A 17,352-nucleotide genomic window follows, 5' to 3' on the forward strand; every position below is an offset into this window, starting at 1 on the left:
GAGCGGTGAGGCAGCCATGCTACCCACTGTGCCACCCTACATAGGCAGCTAGCTATTTAAATTATCAACTGCATCCATTGAAGTTGAATTTTTGAATCCCAGGAGTGTGAAACCTGCAAAGTAGCCCCAGTAGGAGCAGATCTAAACTTTGTGCATTTCTTTGCAAAGCCGGGAGAGATAAGATACCGCTTTGGATCTGGTCCTGGGACACATTTGGGAGAGGTACGGTGCCCTTTGGAATTGTAAAAAATGACCAAGGAGGTGCATGAAACATGCATTATTCATTATCTGTCAAGCTTATTAGCACTGTCAACACACCTGTCAAAATCAACTGCCAAAACTGTCAAGAGAACCAGTGAAAAGTGTCAAGGATGCCTGTCAAAGAGAGTTAAGCTGTCAAGGATTTTAAAAGTCCTGCCCTTTAAATCTTTGGAGAAAAACATCATGGGTGCTGCTACTTCATTCTGTCTGTTGACATAAGCCCGTGGGCCTCCATTACACGATTACTGCTGCATGACTGATTTCCCAAACATCCATTATCATAATCGGGTGCCTTGGGCCGAATGGCCTCCTTCTGTATTGTAGGAATTCTATGAAGCTGACTTTCCTGCAATACAGTGACCAGAACTGTTCACAGTACTTTCGTTGTAACCTAACTAGTGTTTGATATAGTTTCAGCATAATATCCCTGGCCCAGAGCTTATGAGAAACAGCAATTATTGTTGGATTGCTGCACCACTTGAATTTTCCCCTGCCTTGATGCTGTTTTACATTTCTTGCCGGGTCCTCAGAGTCCGACTTTACCAGAAATGCAGGGTGCAGCATCCCTCTGAGAGCTTTGCCGCATTGTTGTAGAGTCATGGGACTGAGGGGGGGGGGGGGGGGCATGATAAGACACGCCTCTTTTTTACAGCACTAGCTGCCGTATGTCAAGTTTAAAGGTTCAGTATGAATGTTACGCTCCCAGCTTTGGTCACCCTGCAGTCACATCTTAGTCATGGCCACCAGATTAAAATCATTTATCTATATTTATGTCATTAATTCATCCATCCTATTACTGGCAGTCACTGTTGGAATGGCAAAGAAATATCACAAAAGGAAAAATATTACTTAAAATCTAGTAGAAAGTATTAAAATAAGCCACCAGCTTTAAATAGTCAAAAGGACATGAAACAATTATCAATGAAGAACTGCAAAAGAAAATAACATTGAATAGTTTGTGACCCTGTTACCACCTAGGCAGCCATTTGATCTAGGTGTTTGATTTCCGCTGGTCTACCTTACTAATTCCATACTTTCCACATTCAGGTCTCGCTTTAAATACTTTGCTGCTGCTAACTGAACATTTCATATTGGTCAAGGTCCAGGATTGTGTCTTTCACTGAGTGTTCCTCATTTGGCATCTAAGGTCCTCCCTGGACAAAACCCTTGTAATAAAGATCAGACAGTATTGCAAAATGTCTGGCTCGGTCTCCAAATTCCCCGCGTACTTAAGGCAATGGATATTGTTCAGTTCATGAAACTACAACCTCAGTATCAGGCGCAGCTGCTCAAATGTAATCACAATAAAGCCAACATGTTGTGAATTCATAGAATTCATAGAATTTACAGTGCAGAAGGAGGCCATTCGGCCCATCGAGTCTGCACCGGCTCTTGGAAAGAGCACCCCACCCAAGGTCAACACCTCCACCCTATCCCCATAACCCAGTAACCCCACCCAACACCAAGGGCAATTTTGGACACCAGGGGCAATTTATCATGGCCAATCCACCTAACCTGCACATCTTTGGACTGTGGGAGGAAACCGGAGCACCCGGAGGAAACCCACGCACACACGGGGAGGATGTGCAGACTCCGCACAGACAGTGACCCAAGCCGGAATCGAACCTGGGACCCTGGAGCTGTGAAGCAATTGTGCTATCCACAATGCTACCGTGCTGCCCCAAATAACTGTCCAGTAAAGTGAGCAGGGTTGTCCGCAATATTTGACAAAGCTTCTTGCCATGAGAGAATTATTGTAACTCTGTGTGAAATTCATTCTTTACATGATCATGGATTTAATAGTTATATACCTTGTATACTTGACAAAAACATTGGGCTGAATTCTCCGATTTTGCGGCTGGCGTGGGAACAGAGGCGTTTTACGCAAAATCGGGGCTGAATACTCACTGATTCTGGGACCGGTGAGGGGTTAGCAGCAGCGCTGGCTAAAAATCGTGGCTCCCGTGCCAAAATCAGGCAGAGAATGGCGGGTTCGTGGCCACGCATGCGCACTGTGACAACATACAGCGGTCGCGCCTTACAATATGGCACCGGCCGCGTGCGGATCAGATCTGCCAAATATTGCCCCTCTCGCCACCCCCGAACCTCCCCCACCAGTCCCCCCAGCCCTCGCCGAAGCTCCCTCGGCCAGCAGCACGGCTCCCCCTGACTATGGCGGCGCTGGACACAGTTCGCAGCCGCCACGCGAGGTTGAGAAAACTGAGAGCACAAGTGATCCACACCATTGTGAAGTTGGCCCACCGGGGATAGAGCATCGGGGGAGTGACTTCAGGTGACGTCCTGAGGCCGTTCCAACGGTGTGCGGCGTACTCCCCAATGACGCCATTTTGGAGCGGGCGGAGCATCCGAAAACAGGCGCCGCCCTGATTCGGTCGTAAAATGGGATTCTCCGCCCGATCGCCGATTACGATATCGGCGTTGGCAATGGAGAATCCCGCCCATTGTTCTTAATAATATGCTGTGCTTTCTAATACAGTAATAATTTAATGTTCTTGCAAACTACGAAAGTAGGAAGATTTACCTCCATATTTAGCAGCTTTAGCTGATGCGTATCCTCCTGCAATAACAAAGAATTGACAAGTTATGACAAATCAGAGACCAGTTACATAGAGAGTAGAAGAATTGGTAACGTTTTGTTGATAAACAGCAATGCGTCTTTACAGCTAAAAGTAACTACAAAATTATTCAATCTGAATGCATCTTTTCAAATTTGAGAACATGGAACACGAATAGGTTTCTTGTCCATTAATTCTCATCTCTGACATACAGCGTTGCAATTGTCCATTATTTTGTATGGCATTACAGCAGGTTGTATACAAAAGAAATAGCAAGAGAAACATCATACAAAATAGATCCTGATGGCTACTATGGGCATAGAGAAGCTCACGGAATGGATATGCTACCAACATATTTCCCAACCTCATTGGATACTCTGGCAATCTTTGCTCAACGAACGATGATGACTTCTCCAACAGAAAATCTGCATTCTAAGAGCAGCGTTCTTTGGGAGTATTGTTTGACGCACTATTACTCATATTCCCTGGAAACTTTTGAAACTGACAAAAATGCTGACAGACAGTTTCTGCGGTTCTTCTATTTCTAGGACTTGAATGGTGCTGATCCCCTGGCAACCTTGTTGTTGAATGATTGCCACTTCGCGGGTGGGATTCTCTGTCCTCCACAGCTGCATGTTTCTTGGCTGTGCGCCGTTTGCAGATGGCGGTACCCTATACCCCCTCTGCTTGTCAATGGGATTTGACAGTGAAGCCACCCCATGCCTCTGGGAAACCGATGGACAGGGATGCATTGCCGGTGGGAAAAGAGAATCCCAGCGGCTGGAGAATTCCGGCACACATTTCACACTTCGGGCTTGATAATAATTCCGAAGTTGCTTCTGACTGAGTACAATGGGCAGCATGGGATAACTACTGATGTAGTTATGGTGTAGTGTCACATGTCTATGAGACATCTTGTGGGAAGCAGAAGTACCTTGTGTGCAGCACTGAGATGTGCGTAGATCTCAAAATAGACATGAATGTTTTCCGTGAGTAACAGTCTAGGGTATCATTCTGAAGGAAACAGGAAAACCCTAAAGAAACCCCATCTAGACCCCGAACCCAAGGCGAAACATGGTGGCAGCTGATAGTTTCTGCCAACTGTTCTTGTCCATCATCCAAATCAAGATGGCAGCAGAAAGAGCATAAAGACACAGAAAAACTCTAAGGGAAGACTGTAGACATGAACATCCTAAAATTGTATCCAGTGCAGGCAGCACTTTGACTTAATCAAGCCAGAAAAGATCAATGCAGCTACAGATTCATCAATACTGTACACAGTATCCCAGATGTGGTCTCATCAATGCCGTGTAAAGCTGAAGCATAAGCTCTCTACTTTTGAATTAAATTCCTCTCACAATAAATGATAACATTCTATTAGCTTTCCTGATTACTACATACTAACCTTTTGCTATTCATGCACTAGGACACCCAGATCCCTCTGTATCACAAGAGCTCTGCAATTTCTCACCATTTAAAAATATGCTTATTTTTTAGTCATCCTTAAAAAACGGACAATTTCACATTTGCCCACATGATGCTCCTTCTACCAGATCAGTGCCCATTCACTTAACCTGTCTATACATCCCTTTGTAGTCTTCGTATTTCCTCTTCCTACCCATCTTTGTGCCTTCAGTAAATTTCGCAAATAGACCTTCAGTCCCTTCATCTAAGTCATTCTTATAAATTGTAAGGAATGCGGCCCCGCACTATATCCTGTAGCTTTTTACATCTTACCAACCAGAAAATGACCCATTTATGCCTACTCTTGTTTCCTGTTAGATAGTCAATCTTCTATTCATGCCAATATGTTACCCCCTACACCATGAGATTTTACTTTCTGCAGTAACCATTGGTGTGGCACCTTATTAAATGCCTTCTGGGAATCTAAGTACAGTACATCCACAGCATGTTACTTCTTTAATACATGACTTCCCTTTCACAAAACTATGTTGAATCTGCCTGATTACAGCTTCTAATATTTTACCTAAGCTAACTGGTTTGTAATTTCCTGCTTTCTGTTTCCCAACCTTTTTGGATAAAGTAATTGCATTCGCTATTTTTCAATTTCCCCAAATTGAGGGAATTTGGAAATTAAAATCAATTATCGCATCGGCTATCTCACTAGCCACTTCTTTTAAGGCCCTAGGATGAAGTCCCCCAGAACCAAGGGAATTGTCAGCCCGCAGACTAACAATTTGCTCAATACCACTTCCCTGGTGATTGTAATTTTCTTGAGTTCCTTCCTCCTTTCCATTTCCTGATTTGCAGTTATTTTAGGGATGTTACTTGTATCCTCTTTAGTGAAGACAGATGCAACATACCTGTTCAATTAATCTGTTATGTCCTTATTTTCCATTATTAATTCCCCAGACTCACTTTCTAGAGGACCAATGTTCACTTTTTTTCTTTTTTCTTATTTAAATATCTGGAGACACTCTTCCTATCTGTCTTTATATTGCTGGCTAATTTTGTCTCTCACTCTAATTTTACCCTCCTCTTAATGTTTTAGTCATTCTTTGTTATATTTTATATTCTGTCCAATATTTTGACCTGCCACCCACTTTTAAGCAATTATGTCCTTTTTCTTTAAGTCTGCTACTACCTGAAACCTTTCTAGTTAACCATGGTTGGTGGGTCGACCCCTTGGAATTTCTCTTTATCATTAAAATGTAACTATTCCTTGTATTCTGAAATATCCCCTTAAATGTCTGCCACTGTATCTCTATTGGCCCATCCCTTAGCCTAATTTGCTAGTTCCCTTCAGGTAGTTCTACTTTCATGCCCTCATAATTGCCCTTATTTAAGTTTAAAATGCTAGTCTTGGACCCAATCCTCTCTCCCTCAAATTGAAGGTAAAATTATTTATATTATGATTGTTGCTACTTGGAGATGCTTTCGCTATGATATCATAAATTAATACCACCTCACTGCACAATAGCAGGTCCTGTACTCTGCTTGGTGCCAGATGTGCTGTTCTAAGAAACTATCCTGAAAACATTTGATGAATTCCTCATCTAGGCTATCTTTGCCCATTTGACTTTTTCAATCTAAATGTAGAGTAAAAATTCCTGTGGTTATCGTTTACTTTTCTGACAAACTCCCATTGTTTTTTACTTTATACGCCATCATACCATGTGGTTACTGTTAGGATGCTTGTACACCACTCCCACAAGTGACTTCTTGCCTTTAGCATTTCTCATCTCTCCTTAAACCACTTCTACATCCTGGCTTCCTGAACTTAGGTCATCCCTCTCTATAGTGTGCTGATACCATTATTAATTAACAGAGCCACCCCTCCACCTTCTCCTCTATGCTTGTCCTTCCTAAATGTCATGCACCCTTCAATATTCAGGTCCCAATCTATATCATACTGCAGCCATGCCTCTGTAATGGCTATCAGATCGTACCTATCTATTTGTATTTGCAATATCAAGTCATCTGTTTTGTTTCAAATGCTATGTGCATTCAGCTTTACTTTTGTCCTTTTATTACTTTTGTAAATGCCTGCCTTATCTGCCGATTTACGCTTAGACTTGTACTTTGTCTTTTCTTATCGCAGTCTGTTTTTCCTTTTTCATTTTTAGGAAATTGTGATAAAATGAAAAAGGAATCCAATAATTGGGAATGTGTTTTGGTGCTTGAATGGATAAAGAAGAACCAATAATTTTAAAATGGGAATTGTAGGAAAGGCAGGTTGGCTGGGTTGATGGAATTAGTGCTTTGATAGTCTCGCAACACTACAAATAATCTTTTTCTCAGCTGGTAACAATGGAAAATAGAGTTTCAAAAGTTAAAGTAAATATGGTAAAAGTTCAAAAAAGATGGGGACAAATTTCACACTTATATTCTAAAGGATGAACTCATGATTGTACAATTTGTACCACGATCATTGGCTGTTTATCCTGCCCCTCAGAATGTCCTGTAGCTGCTCTGAGACATCTTTGGCCTAGCACTGGGAAGGCAACTTGCCATCCTGGAATCTTGTTTGCGGCCATAGAAACCTATCTATTTCCCATTACCATTCAATTGCCTATTACTATTGCATTCCCACACTTTTTACTCCTCCTCCATGCAGTGGTGCACTGCATTTGGCTGATGCTGATATTCCCTGATAGGCCATTCTCCCCAACAGTATCCAAAACAGTATCTGTGCTTTGAAGGGGAATGACCGCAGGAGATTCCTGCATTGCCTGTTTAGCGCCCCTCTTGCTCTCCATTCCCTTCCTGCTTGTGGAGTCTTAGCCTTCGGTGTGACCACCTCTCCATACATGTTATCTGCAGTACTCTCTGTCTCACGGATGCACCACAGTGTCCCCAACTGCTGCTCCAGCTCTGAAACCCGGGCTTCCAGGAGCTGCAGCTGGAGACATTTCCTGCACACATGCAGGCCAGGGTACTGGAAATGTTCCCGGCTTCCCACCTAGAGCAGGGGGAGCACACCACAGTTGTGAGCTCCCCTGCCATGACTTACTCCTTTAAAGTAAACCTTTTGGAAGATACTTAAAATCTGGGGCGGGATTCTCCGACCCCCCCCACCGGGTCGGAGAATCGCCGGGGGCTGGCGTGAATCCCGCCCCCGCCGGTTGCCGAATTCTCCGGCACCAGATATTCGGCGGGGGCGGGAATCGCGCCGCGCCGGTTGGCGGGCGCTCCCCCCGCCGATTCTCCGGCCTGCGATGGGCCGATGTCCTGCTGCTGGAATGCCTGTCCCGCCGGCGAGAATCAAACCACCTCTCTTACCGGCGGGACAATGCGGCGCGGGCGGGCTCCGGGGTCCTGGGGCGCGGGGCGATCTGGCCCTGGGGGGTGCCCCCACGGTGTCCTGGCCCGCGATCAGGGCCCACCGATCCGCGGGCGGGCCTCTGCCGGGGGGGCACTCTTTTCCTTCCGCCTTCGCCATGGTCTCCACTATGGCTGAGGCGGAAGAGACCCCCTCCACTGCGCATGCGCGGGGATGCCGTGAGCGGCTGCTGATGCTCCCGCACATGCGCCGCACGACAAAGTCATTTCCGCACCAGCTGGCGGGGCACCAAAGGCCTTTCCCGCCAGCTGGCGAGGCGCAAATCAGTCCGGCGCGGGCCTAGCTCCTCAAGGTGATGGCTCGGCCCCTCAAGATGTGGAGAATTCCGCACCTTTGGGGCGGCGCGATGCCGGACTGATTCGCGCCATTTTTGGCGGCGGTTGGCGGACATCGCGCCGATTGCGGAGAATCCCGCCCCAGATATCAATTACCCGAGAGCTCTTCTTCCCTGTTCATTATTACTGTGGAATAGAGCCCTTACAACTATGTACCACAAAATAAGATCTTACAAACTATAAGCAATAAAGATATTGGACACACCCAATCAGCTGCTTCCATTTTCCCTGCGTCACTTTTGAATCTTGACGTCAGCTCAGGAGCTCCAAACCCCAAACTGGCATTCAGATTTGTCACTGCACTCTTGTAATATTTTCGATCTCCTCTCACGCTCCTCTATGTACTTCTTGTTAATTGTATGTTGATTGTGCTTAGCTGTACACAGCTGATGGGTATTAACTTATACCCCGATAAATAGATACAGACTGAAACTGTGGCTGTTGGGTTAGGAAGCACTGTAATGTATAACTCTGTCAACAAATGTCTAAAAAATGTTGTAGTTTGGCTCCAGTACTATCCTTCACCAATTGACTTTTTGGAAAATAACATGGTAGCAGAGGATAGTTGCTTAAAGATGAAGGTATGAAACTTATGAAAACCATTTTAACTCACTACCACCTTTTCAAGCATAATTAGGGATGCTCAATAAATATTGGTCTTGCCAGCGATGGCCACACTCTAGCAGCACCTTTTCCTAATCCACTGTCCCCTCACTCACTCACTCAGCAGCCTGGCCTTTCCAACAGCCTGGGGGCAAAACTGAGCTGCCCATCACCACAATGCATTGCCTTCTCATGCCCAATTGGAAAATGAACAGATTCTTCGTTCACCTGATTAGATTATCCTTGACCATGAAACAGTGTTCCCCTAACTAATGAATAAAGCAAACAAAAAAACAATTCTTTATAATGGCTTTACAATTTTTCTCCGAGAAAAATTTGCCCGCAGAAATGGTCTGGAGATCCATCTTTAATTCCAGGAGATTCCAGAGCAAACCTGGAGGGTTGGCAATCCTAATGGATACAAAGTGGGGAAAACTCACCTTATATTGCATTTTGGAAGGTCTAATGCAGGCAGGGAATATACAGTGAATGGTAGAACCCTCAAGAGTATTGAAAGTCAAAGAGATCTAGGAGTACAGGTACACAGGTCATTGAAAGGGGCAACACAGGTGGAGAAGGTAGTCAAGAAGGCATACGGCATGCTTGCCTTCATTGGCCGGGACATTGAGTATAAGAATTGGCAAGTCATGTTGCATCTGTATAGAACCTTAGTTAGGCCACACTTGGAGTATAGTGTTCAATTCTGGTCGCCACACTACCAGAAGGATGTGGAGGCTTTAGAGAGGGTGCAGAAGAGATTTACCAGAATGTTGCCTGGTATGGAGGGCATTAGCTATGAGGAGCGGTTGAATAAACTCGGTTTGTTCTCACTGGAACGAAGGAGGTTGAGGGGAGACCTGATAGAGGTATACAAAATTATGAGGGGCATAGACAGAGTGGATAGTCAGAGGCTTTTCCCCAGGGTAGAGGGGTCAATTACTAGGGGCATAGGTTTAAGGTGAGAGGGGCAAGGTTTAGAGTAGATGTACGAGGCAAGTTTTTTTACGCAGAGGGTAGTGGGTGCCTGGAACTCGCTACCGGAGGAGGTGGTGGAAGCAGGGACGATAGTGACATTTAAGGGGCATCTTGACAAATACATGAATAGGATGGGAATAGAGGGATACGGACCCAGGAAGTGTAGAAGATTGTAGTTTAGTCGGGCAGCATGGTTGGCAAGGGCTTGGAGGGCCGAAGGGCCTGTTCCTGTGCTGTACATTTCTTTGTTCTTTGTTATATTCTTTGCAAACCTTTACTTTCCATGCATCGAGTGTCTGTTGGCTTTTCTCTCCTGTTAATTTGCTCCTTGGCGTTATCCTTAAGAGCATTCACCCTTCAAAAGGACTTTCCAATAAAGTGACAGGTGTTCTTTGAAAAAAAAATGGTCTGCTATTGCAAAATTTGAGGTAAAAGTTTACTATTCCTGGCTGATTATGTTACGCCGACAGCAAGATCCATAGTCAGCTCTAAGAACAATGTTTTTGCCACGGGAATCTTGTCTGTGATCAGGATTAATTAGTTTTCCTTTGAAGCTTTAGGTTGACTCCTATTTGTTAGATTCAGCAGTATTCAGATATTGTGATAGAAAAAAAAACAAGGTTATGAGTTTATGAATCAAGGTCAGTGTGATTGAAAACCAGCCTCAATTCAACAAGCTGACACTCCGCCTGCTCCCTTTTCCTCCTTCCTCCCTGCGTCTGACAGGCTCCACCTTCTCTGGTCCTATCCACTCCTCCCCCGAGCCAACCAAACTTCGCTGCGCCGCTTCCTCTCCCTCAGTCTGCCAAATCTCACCTTCCACGATGCACCAAGTGGTCAGCAGCAGAGTGCACCATCCTGGTGAGATGAGTGACAGCTCCCCTGCATCTGCTCCTGGCCCTGTTAATGGAAGTGTTTTTCTGAGATTCTCTTCTGGTTTTGATGACATTGGAGGCAGCAGCTGCCACGGATAGCATAAGTCGTGGGGTGTGGGGGGTGTGGGGGGGGGGGACATCAAAGGATGGCAACCATTATTGGAAAGTTCGAATTCTGCCAAATTTCTCATCCCTGATGTGGGAGGTTGGCCAGATGAACCTGAGGTAACAAAGAGTTACAGACTGGGGCAGCGGTGAATGGTGTTCAGGAGGTGAAAGTAAACAATCTTGGTGATGGAGAGGATACAGGGGTGCAACCTCAACTGGGCTCAAATAGGATACCAAGATTGAAAACGGTCTACTTCAATCTAAAACAGTTGCCAGAGAAAGAGAGGTGGGGTTTGTGGTTAGGAAATTGAATTTGGGGCTCTGTCAAAAGTCAATGAACTGGATTTTAACACCGAAAGATGGTGGTTTGGGTCAGAGGTTAAAATTTCAGTTATTTCAAACCTTCCTCCAACCCACCACTTCTGGAAGAAAATTGTCAATTTAAATATTTTAAACGAGGTTGGCAGCCTCTGATAACCTGATTTCATTGTGGCCAGCCAGCTTTCCCAAATCTCAGGAAACCTGGCAACTGAAGGGAGGTGAAGGCAGGTTTGGGTTGGAGGACCTTTATTTGTGGATCAGTAAGAGCCAGAGTGCTTTCTCCCAGTCCCTCCAACCCGTTCACATAAGACCCTCCTTGTATAAAGACCTCCACTGGTGTCAAGGATGGACCTCTCCCATGATCAGACATCTCTTCTTTCCACCCCTATGCAGATCCAGGTGTTGGCAACAATCCTGCCTCCCCTCCATAGGATCAGAGACCCTGGTCTCAGGCTCATGATTGGAACAATGTGGTCCTTCAACATGTTCCAGGGTCTGCCTGGCTTGACTGCAAACTAAGCCTACCAATCGGGCTGACTTCCAGGTGGGGAACCTGTCAATGACAAAACATTCAGGGGTATTTCATCCTCAACTGCAGTCTGTACAACCTGTCCCTGGTAATATCTAGGCCAGTGGCTTTGGTCTTCCTAATATCTATAGAACATTTTTTCCAGCCAATTCTGGATGTTGGACAAGCAGCATAACAAATCAAAGGCAGTGGAAGTAGACAGAGGTAGTGGTGCGGTTAAGCTAATTTGTTTTTTCTCCACTCAGTTATGGAATATGGATGTTGCTGAAAGGTGACCCATATCTCATGAGCGAATTTAAAAAAATGTTGTTGGTGGACATGTGTTCCTTGACACTATTTTCAGAAGATGCTGCAGAGAGGCGGCCTACAGATCAGAGATAGAAGTGGGCCAAGAGGGGTGATGAACGAATATTGTTTAATTACAATGATTTATTAGGGCAATCAACAATTATAATCTATTAAGAGGGTCTCAGGGATGTTTTGAACTTATATGGTGCATTATAGTATATTCGAACAGCAGAGGAAAACTCCACAGTCAGGATAAAGGTACCAACCAGTAACATGCTGATGTGCCAAACATACACAAACTATGCTAACTGGATGTTCACGTAGCAAATCCCTCAACAACATGTGTTTCAGTCTAGCTGGTTCCTTAGTGAACTTAGCAAATGTGCTTTTTAGACACCATCTGCAAGACCCTCAGCAGCATGTTTCTCAGTCTAACTTGGTTTTCGAAGACCTAACGAGGCAGAGACAATCAACAATGCTAACACGAAGAAAAGAGATTAGGGACAGAGTCATAGAAAGATAAGGGTAGAAAATATTCACTCTGCCTGGGTGAACACCTGTAAACCTGTTTAATGTCAAGTTTGAACCAGACTATGTTTTAATCAAAATAATGCCTTTGATTACATGACCTACAATGTATAAATGTCACTTGATTATCCAGTTGGGTAAAGTCAGCTCCAGAGATCCTTCTCTGAGGTTGTGCTCTGCCAGTGCATTGGCGAATAAACAATCATTCTGTACCAGGTTTTCCTGCAACTATTTCATATAAGAGTCTAGCACTACAACAGTAGACTCTACTTTGTTTCCATGGCAAGCCCTGACAGTGAATTCAGACTTCTTTGGACTATCTTGATATAAAGCAGCATTAATTTAAAGTGAAATACTACAATTATGCTATAAAAGAATGCGAGCAAACTAGATGGGAAGACTAACAAAATTAAACTAACACTTTTTATTCATTGCAAACAATCCAAATTGTTCTTAATCAATACCTGAAATTCCTCCAGGAACACCGCCAGGCACAGTTCCTGCAAAGCCTCCAGGCACACGCCATGGAAGACCACCTGCTCCACCAAAAGGAAGTCCTCCTAGAATGATAGGACAGAGAATCTGCAATCATCAATATGTGACAGAAGAACATAACTGCACTGCGTTAGGTATCAAGAGTATTACAAAATACTACCTGTCACAATGCTTGAATTTCTACTTTCATTTGGTGTAAGGACTGACAGTGGAGTGTAATCAAATGTTGAAATGCACCCAATTCCTTGAATGAATTGATAGAAATAGTCTTTGAAGAAGAAAGTTTATTCCATTAGTTAGATTGCTTTTCTGAGGTATCTGCGGTCATTTAACTCTGGCTTTTTGAGCGTCCCCCATTTTAATTGCTCTACCATTCGTGGCTGTATCTGCAGCTGCCTGTGTGTTAAGCTCTTAAATTCCCACCCTAAACCTCTCGGCCTCTCTATCTTTCTTCAGGACACACCTTAAAACCTATCTCTTTGACCACGCATTTAGCCATCGGCCGTGTTATCGCCTTATGTAGCTTAGTGGTCTAATTTTGCTTTAGAATGCTCCTGTGAAGTGCATTGGGCATTTTAATAGTGCTATATAAATGTTAGTTGTTCTTGTGTGACACAATCTTCTGACACATTCTTACTTGACAACATTGCAGATGTACAAACACCTCATGGCTTGCATTGTTCAAAAAGATGACACAACACCACCTACTCGAGGGCTACAATTATTTTGCCAGCAATGTCCATGTCCCATGAATGATTAAAGAAAGTAAGTCCAGTTTGAATATGTTAAGGCTCCTTTTAACATGCTAATCTGGTTCATGCCCAGCAAGGGTGTGAACCGGGTCACGCCAGCTGGAGCAGGCCAGAAACATCGCAACTGTTTGACACCGGGCGCAGGTCCCGTTTCGGACCTCTCTCGCCATTCCCTGTAACCTTCTCTCCTCGTACGTCAGTCCTGCCATCTCAGGAATAAGATGGTACACCTTCATTGCACTCCCACCACATCATTCCTCAGAGACCAGAACTACACACAGTATTACAGGAGTGGCCTCACCAAGGCCCTGTATAATTGCAGCAAGACATCCCTGCTCCTGTACTTGAATCCTCTCAATATGAAGGCCAACATACCATTTTCCTTCTTTACCACCTGTTGCACCTGCATGCTTTCTTCAGTGACTGGGGTACAAGGATACCCAAGCCTTGTTCCTCTCACTCAATCTAAAGCCATTCAGATAATAATTTCCCTCCTTGATTTTGCTACCGAGGTGGGTAACCTCACATTTATCCACATTATACTGAATCTGTCAAGCATTTGCCCACTCATTCAACTTGTCCAAATCACACTGAAGCATCTCTGCATCCTCCTCATAGCTAACTCTCACACCCAGCTTTGTGTTGCTGCAAATCTGGAGATATAGGGCAGGATTCTCTCAGCCCGGGACGGGCCGGAGGATCGGCGCCATTGGCACTGGCGTGGTTGGGGGCTGCTCTAAATGCACCCCCCCCACCCCCCTGCCGATTCTCGGCCCGGGATGGGCCAAGTGGCCTTGGCAAAAAAGCTGAGTCCCGCTGGCGCCGTACTAACCTGCTCTCAGCCGGCGGTACCTCGGCGTGGAAGGGTCTGGGGGTGGCCTGTGGGGGGGGAGGGGGGTCCGACGCCGGGGGGGGGGGGGTGGGAAACACCTCCATTGTGGCCTGGCCCGTGATTGAGGCCCACCGATCGGCAGGCAGGCCTCTCGTGCTGGGGGCCTCCTTTCTTCTGCATCGGCCCCTGTAGCGTCGGGGCCGGCACGGAGAAAGGAGCCACTGCGCATGTGCGGACCCCGTGGCACCCAGTTGACGCTGGGATCAGCAGCTGGAGTGGCGAGGGTCGCTCCAGTGCCGTGCTGGCTCCCTGTAGGGGCCAGAATTGCTGATCCTGAGGCCATGTTGATGCCGTCGGGAAACGCGACAGCGTTTCCGAAGGCGTCAACACTTAGCCTCATGATCACAGAATCCCGCCCATTACATTTAGTTCCCTCATCTAAATCATTAATATATATTGTGAATAGCTGAGGCCCTAACACTGATCTGTGCCGGACCCCACTAGTAACTGCTTGCCATTTGGAAAAAGACCTATTTATTCCTACTCTTTGTTTTCTGCCTGCCAACCAGTTATCTATCCCTCTCAATCCGTGCGCTTTAATCTTACGCGTTAATCGCCTGTGGGACTTTATGGAAAACCTTCTAATAGTCCAAATAAACTATATCCACTGGCTCCCCCTCTGTGAGGTACATCGTTGAAACATCCTTGAAGAATTCCAGTAGATTTGTCAAGCATGATTTTCCTTTCGTAAATCCATGCTGACTCTGTATGGTCCTGTCACTGTTTTCCAAGTGCTCTGCTATTAAATCTTTCATAATGGACTCTAGCATTTTCCCCACTCCCGGCATCAGGTTAACTGATCTATAATTGCCTGTTTTCTTTCTACCTCCCTTTTAAATAGTGGGGCCCCTTTTTCAGTACTCTGGGGTGTACCTAACAGTAATATTTGGAAAAACTTGTTATTCTTTGCTTAATAATGAATTTAAATGTTAAGTTCATTCTATACTTGTCAACGTTGTAATTGGAAATAAAAGAGAAGCATATTTTCTAAATGGTGAGATATGGCAGATCTCTAAGGTTCAGAGGGAACTGGAAGTCTTAGTGCATGAGGCGCAAAAGCCTAGTACATAGTTATAGCAAGTAATTAGGAAAGTTAATAGAATGTCATCATTAATTGCAAGGGGATATGAATACAAAAGTAGGGAGGTTATGCTTCACTTGTACAGGGCATTAGTGAGATCACATTTGGAGTGCCATGTACAGGATTCGCTTACTTTTTTCAGTCCGGATGTAAATGTGTTGGAGGCAGTTCAGAGAAGGTTTACCAGACTAATATAAAAGCAAATTACTGCGGATGCTGGAATCTGAAACAAACACAGAACATGCGGGACAATCTCAGAGGTGAGCTTTGACAAAGAGTCATCCAGACATGAAACGTTAGCTCCCTTCTCTCTCCATGAATGCTGTCAGGCCTGCTGAGATTGTCCAGTATTTCCTATTTTCGTATCAGACTAATACCTGGAATGGGTGGGCTGTTTTACGAGGAAAGGTTGGACAGGCTCGGCTTGTATCCTCTGGAATTTAGAAGAGTAAGGGGCAATTTGATTGAAACATAGAAGATCCTGAGGGGTCTTGACAGGGTGGATGGTTCTTCTTGTGAGAGAATCGAGAACGAAGGGTCACTGTTTAGAAATAATGGATTGCCCATTAAAACTAACCAACATATGAGAGTCGTGAGTCATTGAAACTCTGTCCCTGAAAAGGTGGTGGAAGCAAAGTCAGAATACTTTTAAGACCGAGTTGGATAGATTCTTGGTAAGCATGGATAGGTTATCAGGGGTAGGCGGGATGCAGATATGAGGTTACTATCAGATCAGTGATCTTATTAAACGGTGGAGAAGGTTCAAGGGGCTGAATGACCTACTTCTGCTCAGTGTTCGTAGAACTGGATCTTGGCATGTTTTAGAGATACGTATTGAAAACATAAATATCCTCACCCAAACTCCACAGTTTCAATCTTGTTCTATTTGTAAGGTCACAAGTGAATACCCTGTTATTACCCACTAACTGAATCCAGGAATTCACCAGGTGTAGCATCAAGGAACCCCAATGAAACTGAAGTCAGTGGGGATCAGGAGAAAGAATCTACACTGGTTGGAGTCGTAATCAAAGGAAGATGGTTGTAATCCTTGAAATTCAATCATCTGAGCCTCACGACATAGCTGCAGGAGTTCATTAGCGGTGGTGTCTGAGGGCCATCCATCTTCAGCTTTTTCAGCAATGACCTTCCCTCCACTATAAGGTCAAAAGTGGACATGTTTACAGATGGTTGCACAGTTTTCAGTACCATTCGCAACAGCTCAGATACTGAAGAAGTCCTTGTCCGCATGCAACAAAATCTGGACAGCATTCAGTGATGATAAGTGGCAAGTAACATTCATGCCAGGCAATGACCAGCTCCAATAAGATAGAATCCAACCATCTCCCCTTGACATTCAATGACATTACCATTGCCAAATTTCCCATCATCAATTTCTTGGGGGTTACCATTGACTAGAAACTTAACTAGACCAAGCATATGACTGTGGATGAAAGAACAGGTCAGAGACTGGGAATTCTGCAATCAGCAGATCAACGTCTGACTCCCAAAAGCTGGAACAAATAACATGTAAACTTACCTCCATATTTAGCAGCTTTAGCTGCTGCATATCCATCTGCAATGACAGAAGATTGGAATGTTATGACATAGCAAAGACCAGCAACAAAGGAATTAGGAGAAGTAGGCAATTCAGCTCTTCGAACCTGCTCCGCCACACAATCAGATCATGGCTGCTCTCTTCCTGGTCTCAAATCCACCTCCCTGCCTGTTCCCCACATCCTTTTGATCCATTTTTAAAATCAGAAATATATCTATTTCCATCTTGAAACCATTTGATGACTCAGGTTCCACCACACTATGAGGCAGTGAGTTCCACAAATTCACCACCCTCTGCGAGAAGTAGTTTCTCTACCGCCTCTCAACCTATATCTGTGACCTCTCATTCTAGTTTGCCCTGCAAAGGGGAACATT

General features: G+C 44.8%; 1 protein-coding gene across 20 annotated transcripts in view; it reads right to left on the bottom strand.

The window, feature by feature from the left end:
• LOC140386732 (uncharacterized) overlaps nt 1–17,352 on the bottom strand; it is a 387,270-nt gene that overhangs the window by 214,317 nt on the left and 155,601 nt on the right. For 19 of the 20 annotated variants that reach the window (XM_072469351.1, XM_072469358.1, XM_072469363.1 and 16 more), the window contains 3 exons: nt 16,961–16,996; nt 12,668–12,763; nt 2,804–2,839 (listed from right to left, as the gene is read on the bottom strand). The exons of the other annotated variant lie outside the window; for it this stretch is intronic. In XM_072469351.1, coding sequence (XP_072325452.1) covers nt 2,804–2,839; nt 12,668–12,763; nt 16,961–16,996 — 168 coding nt within the window. The remainder of the gene's footprint in view (nt 1–2,803; nt 2,840–12,667; nt 12,764–16,960; nt 16,997–17,352) is intronic. 20 annotated transcript variants of the gene reach the window in all.

Source organism: Scyliorhinus torazame, chromosome 12 (genome assembly GCF_047496885.1).
Source record: "Scyliorhinus torazame isolate Kashiwa2021f chromosome 12, sScyTor2.1, whole genome shotgun sequence".
Taxonomy (NCBI): domain Eukaryota; kingdom Metazoa; phylum Chordata; class Chondrichthyes; order Carcharhiniformes; family Scyliorhinidae; genus Scyliorhinus; species Scyliorhinus torazame.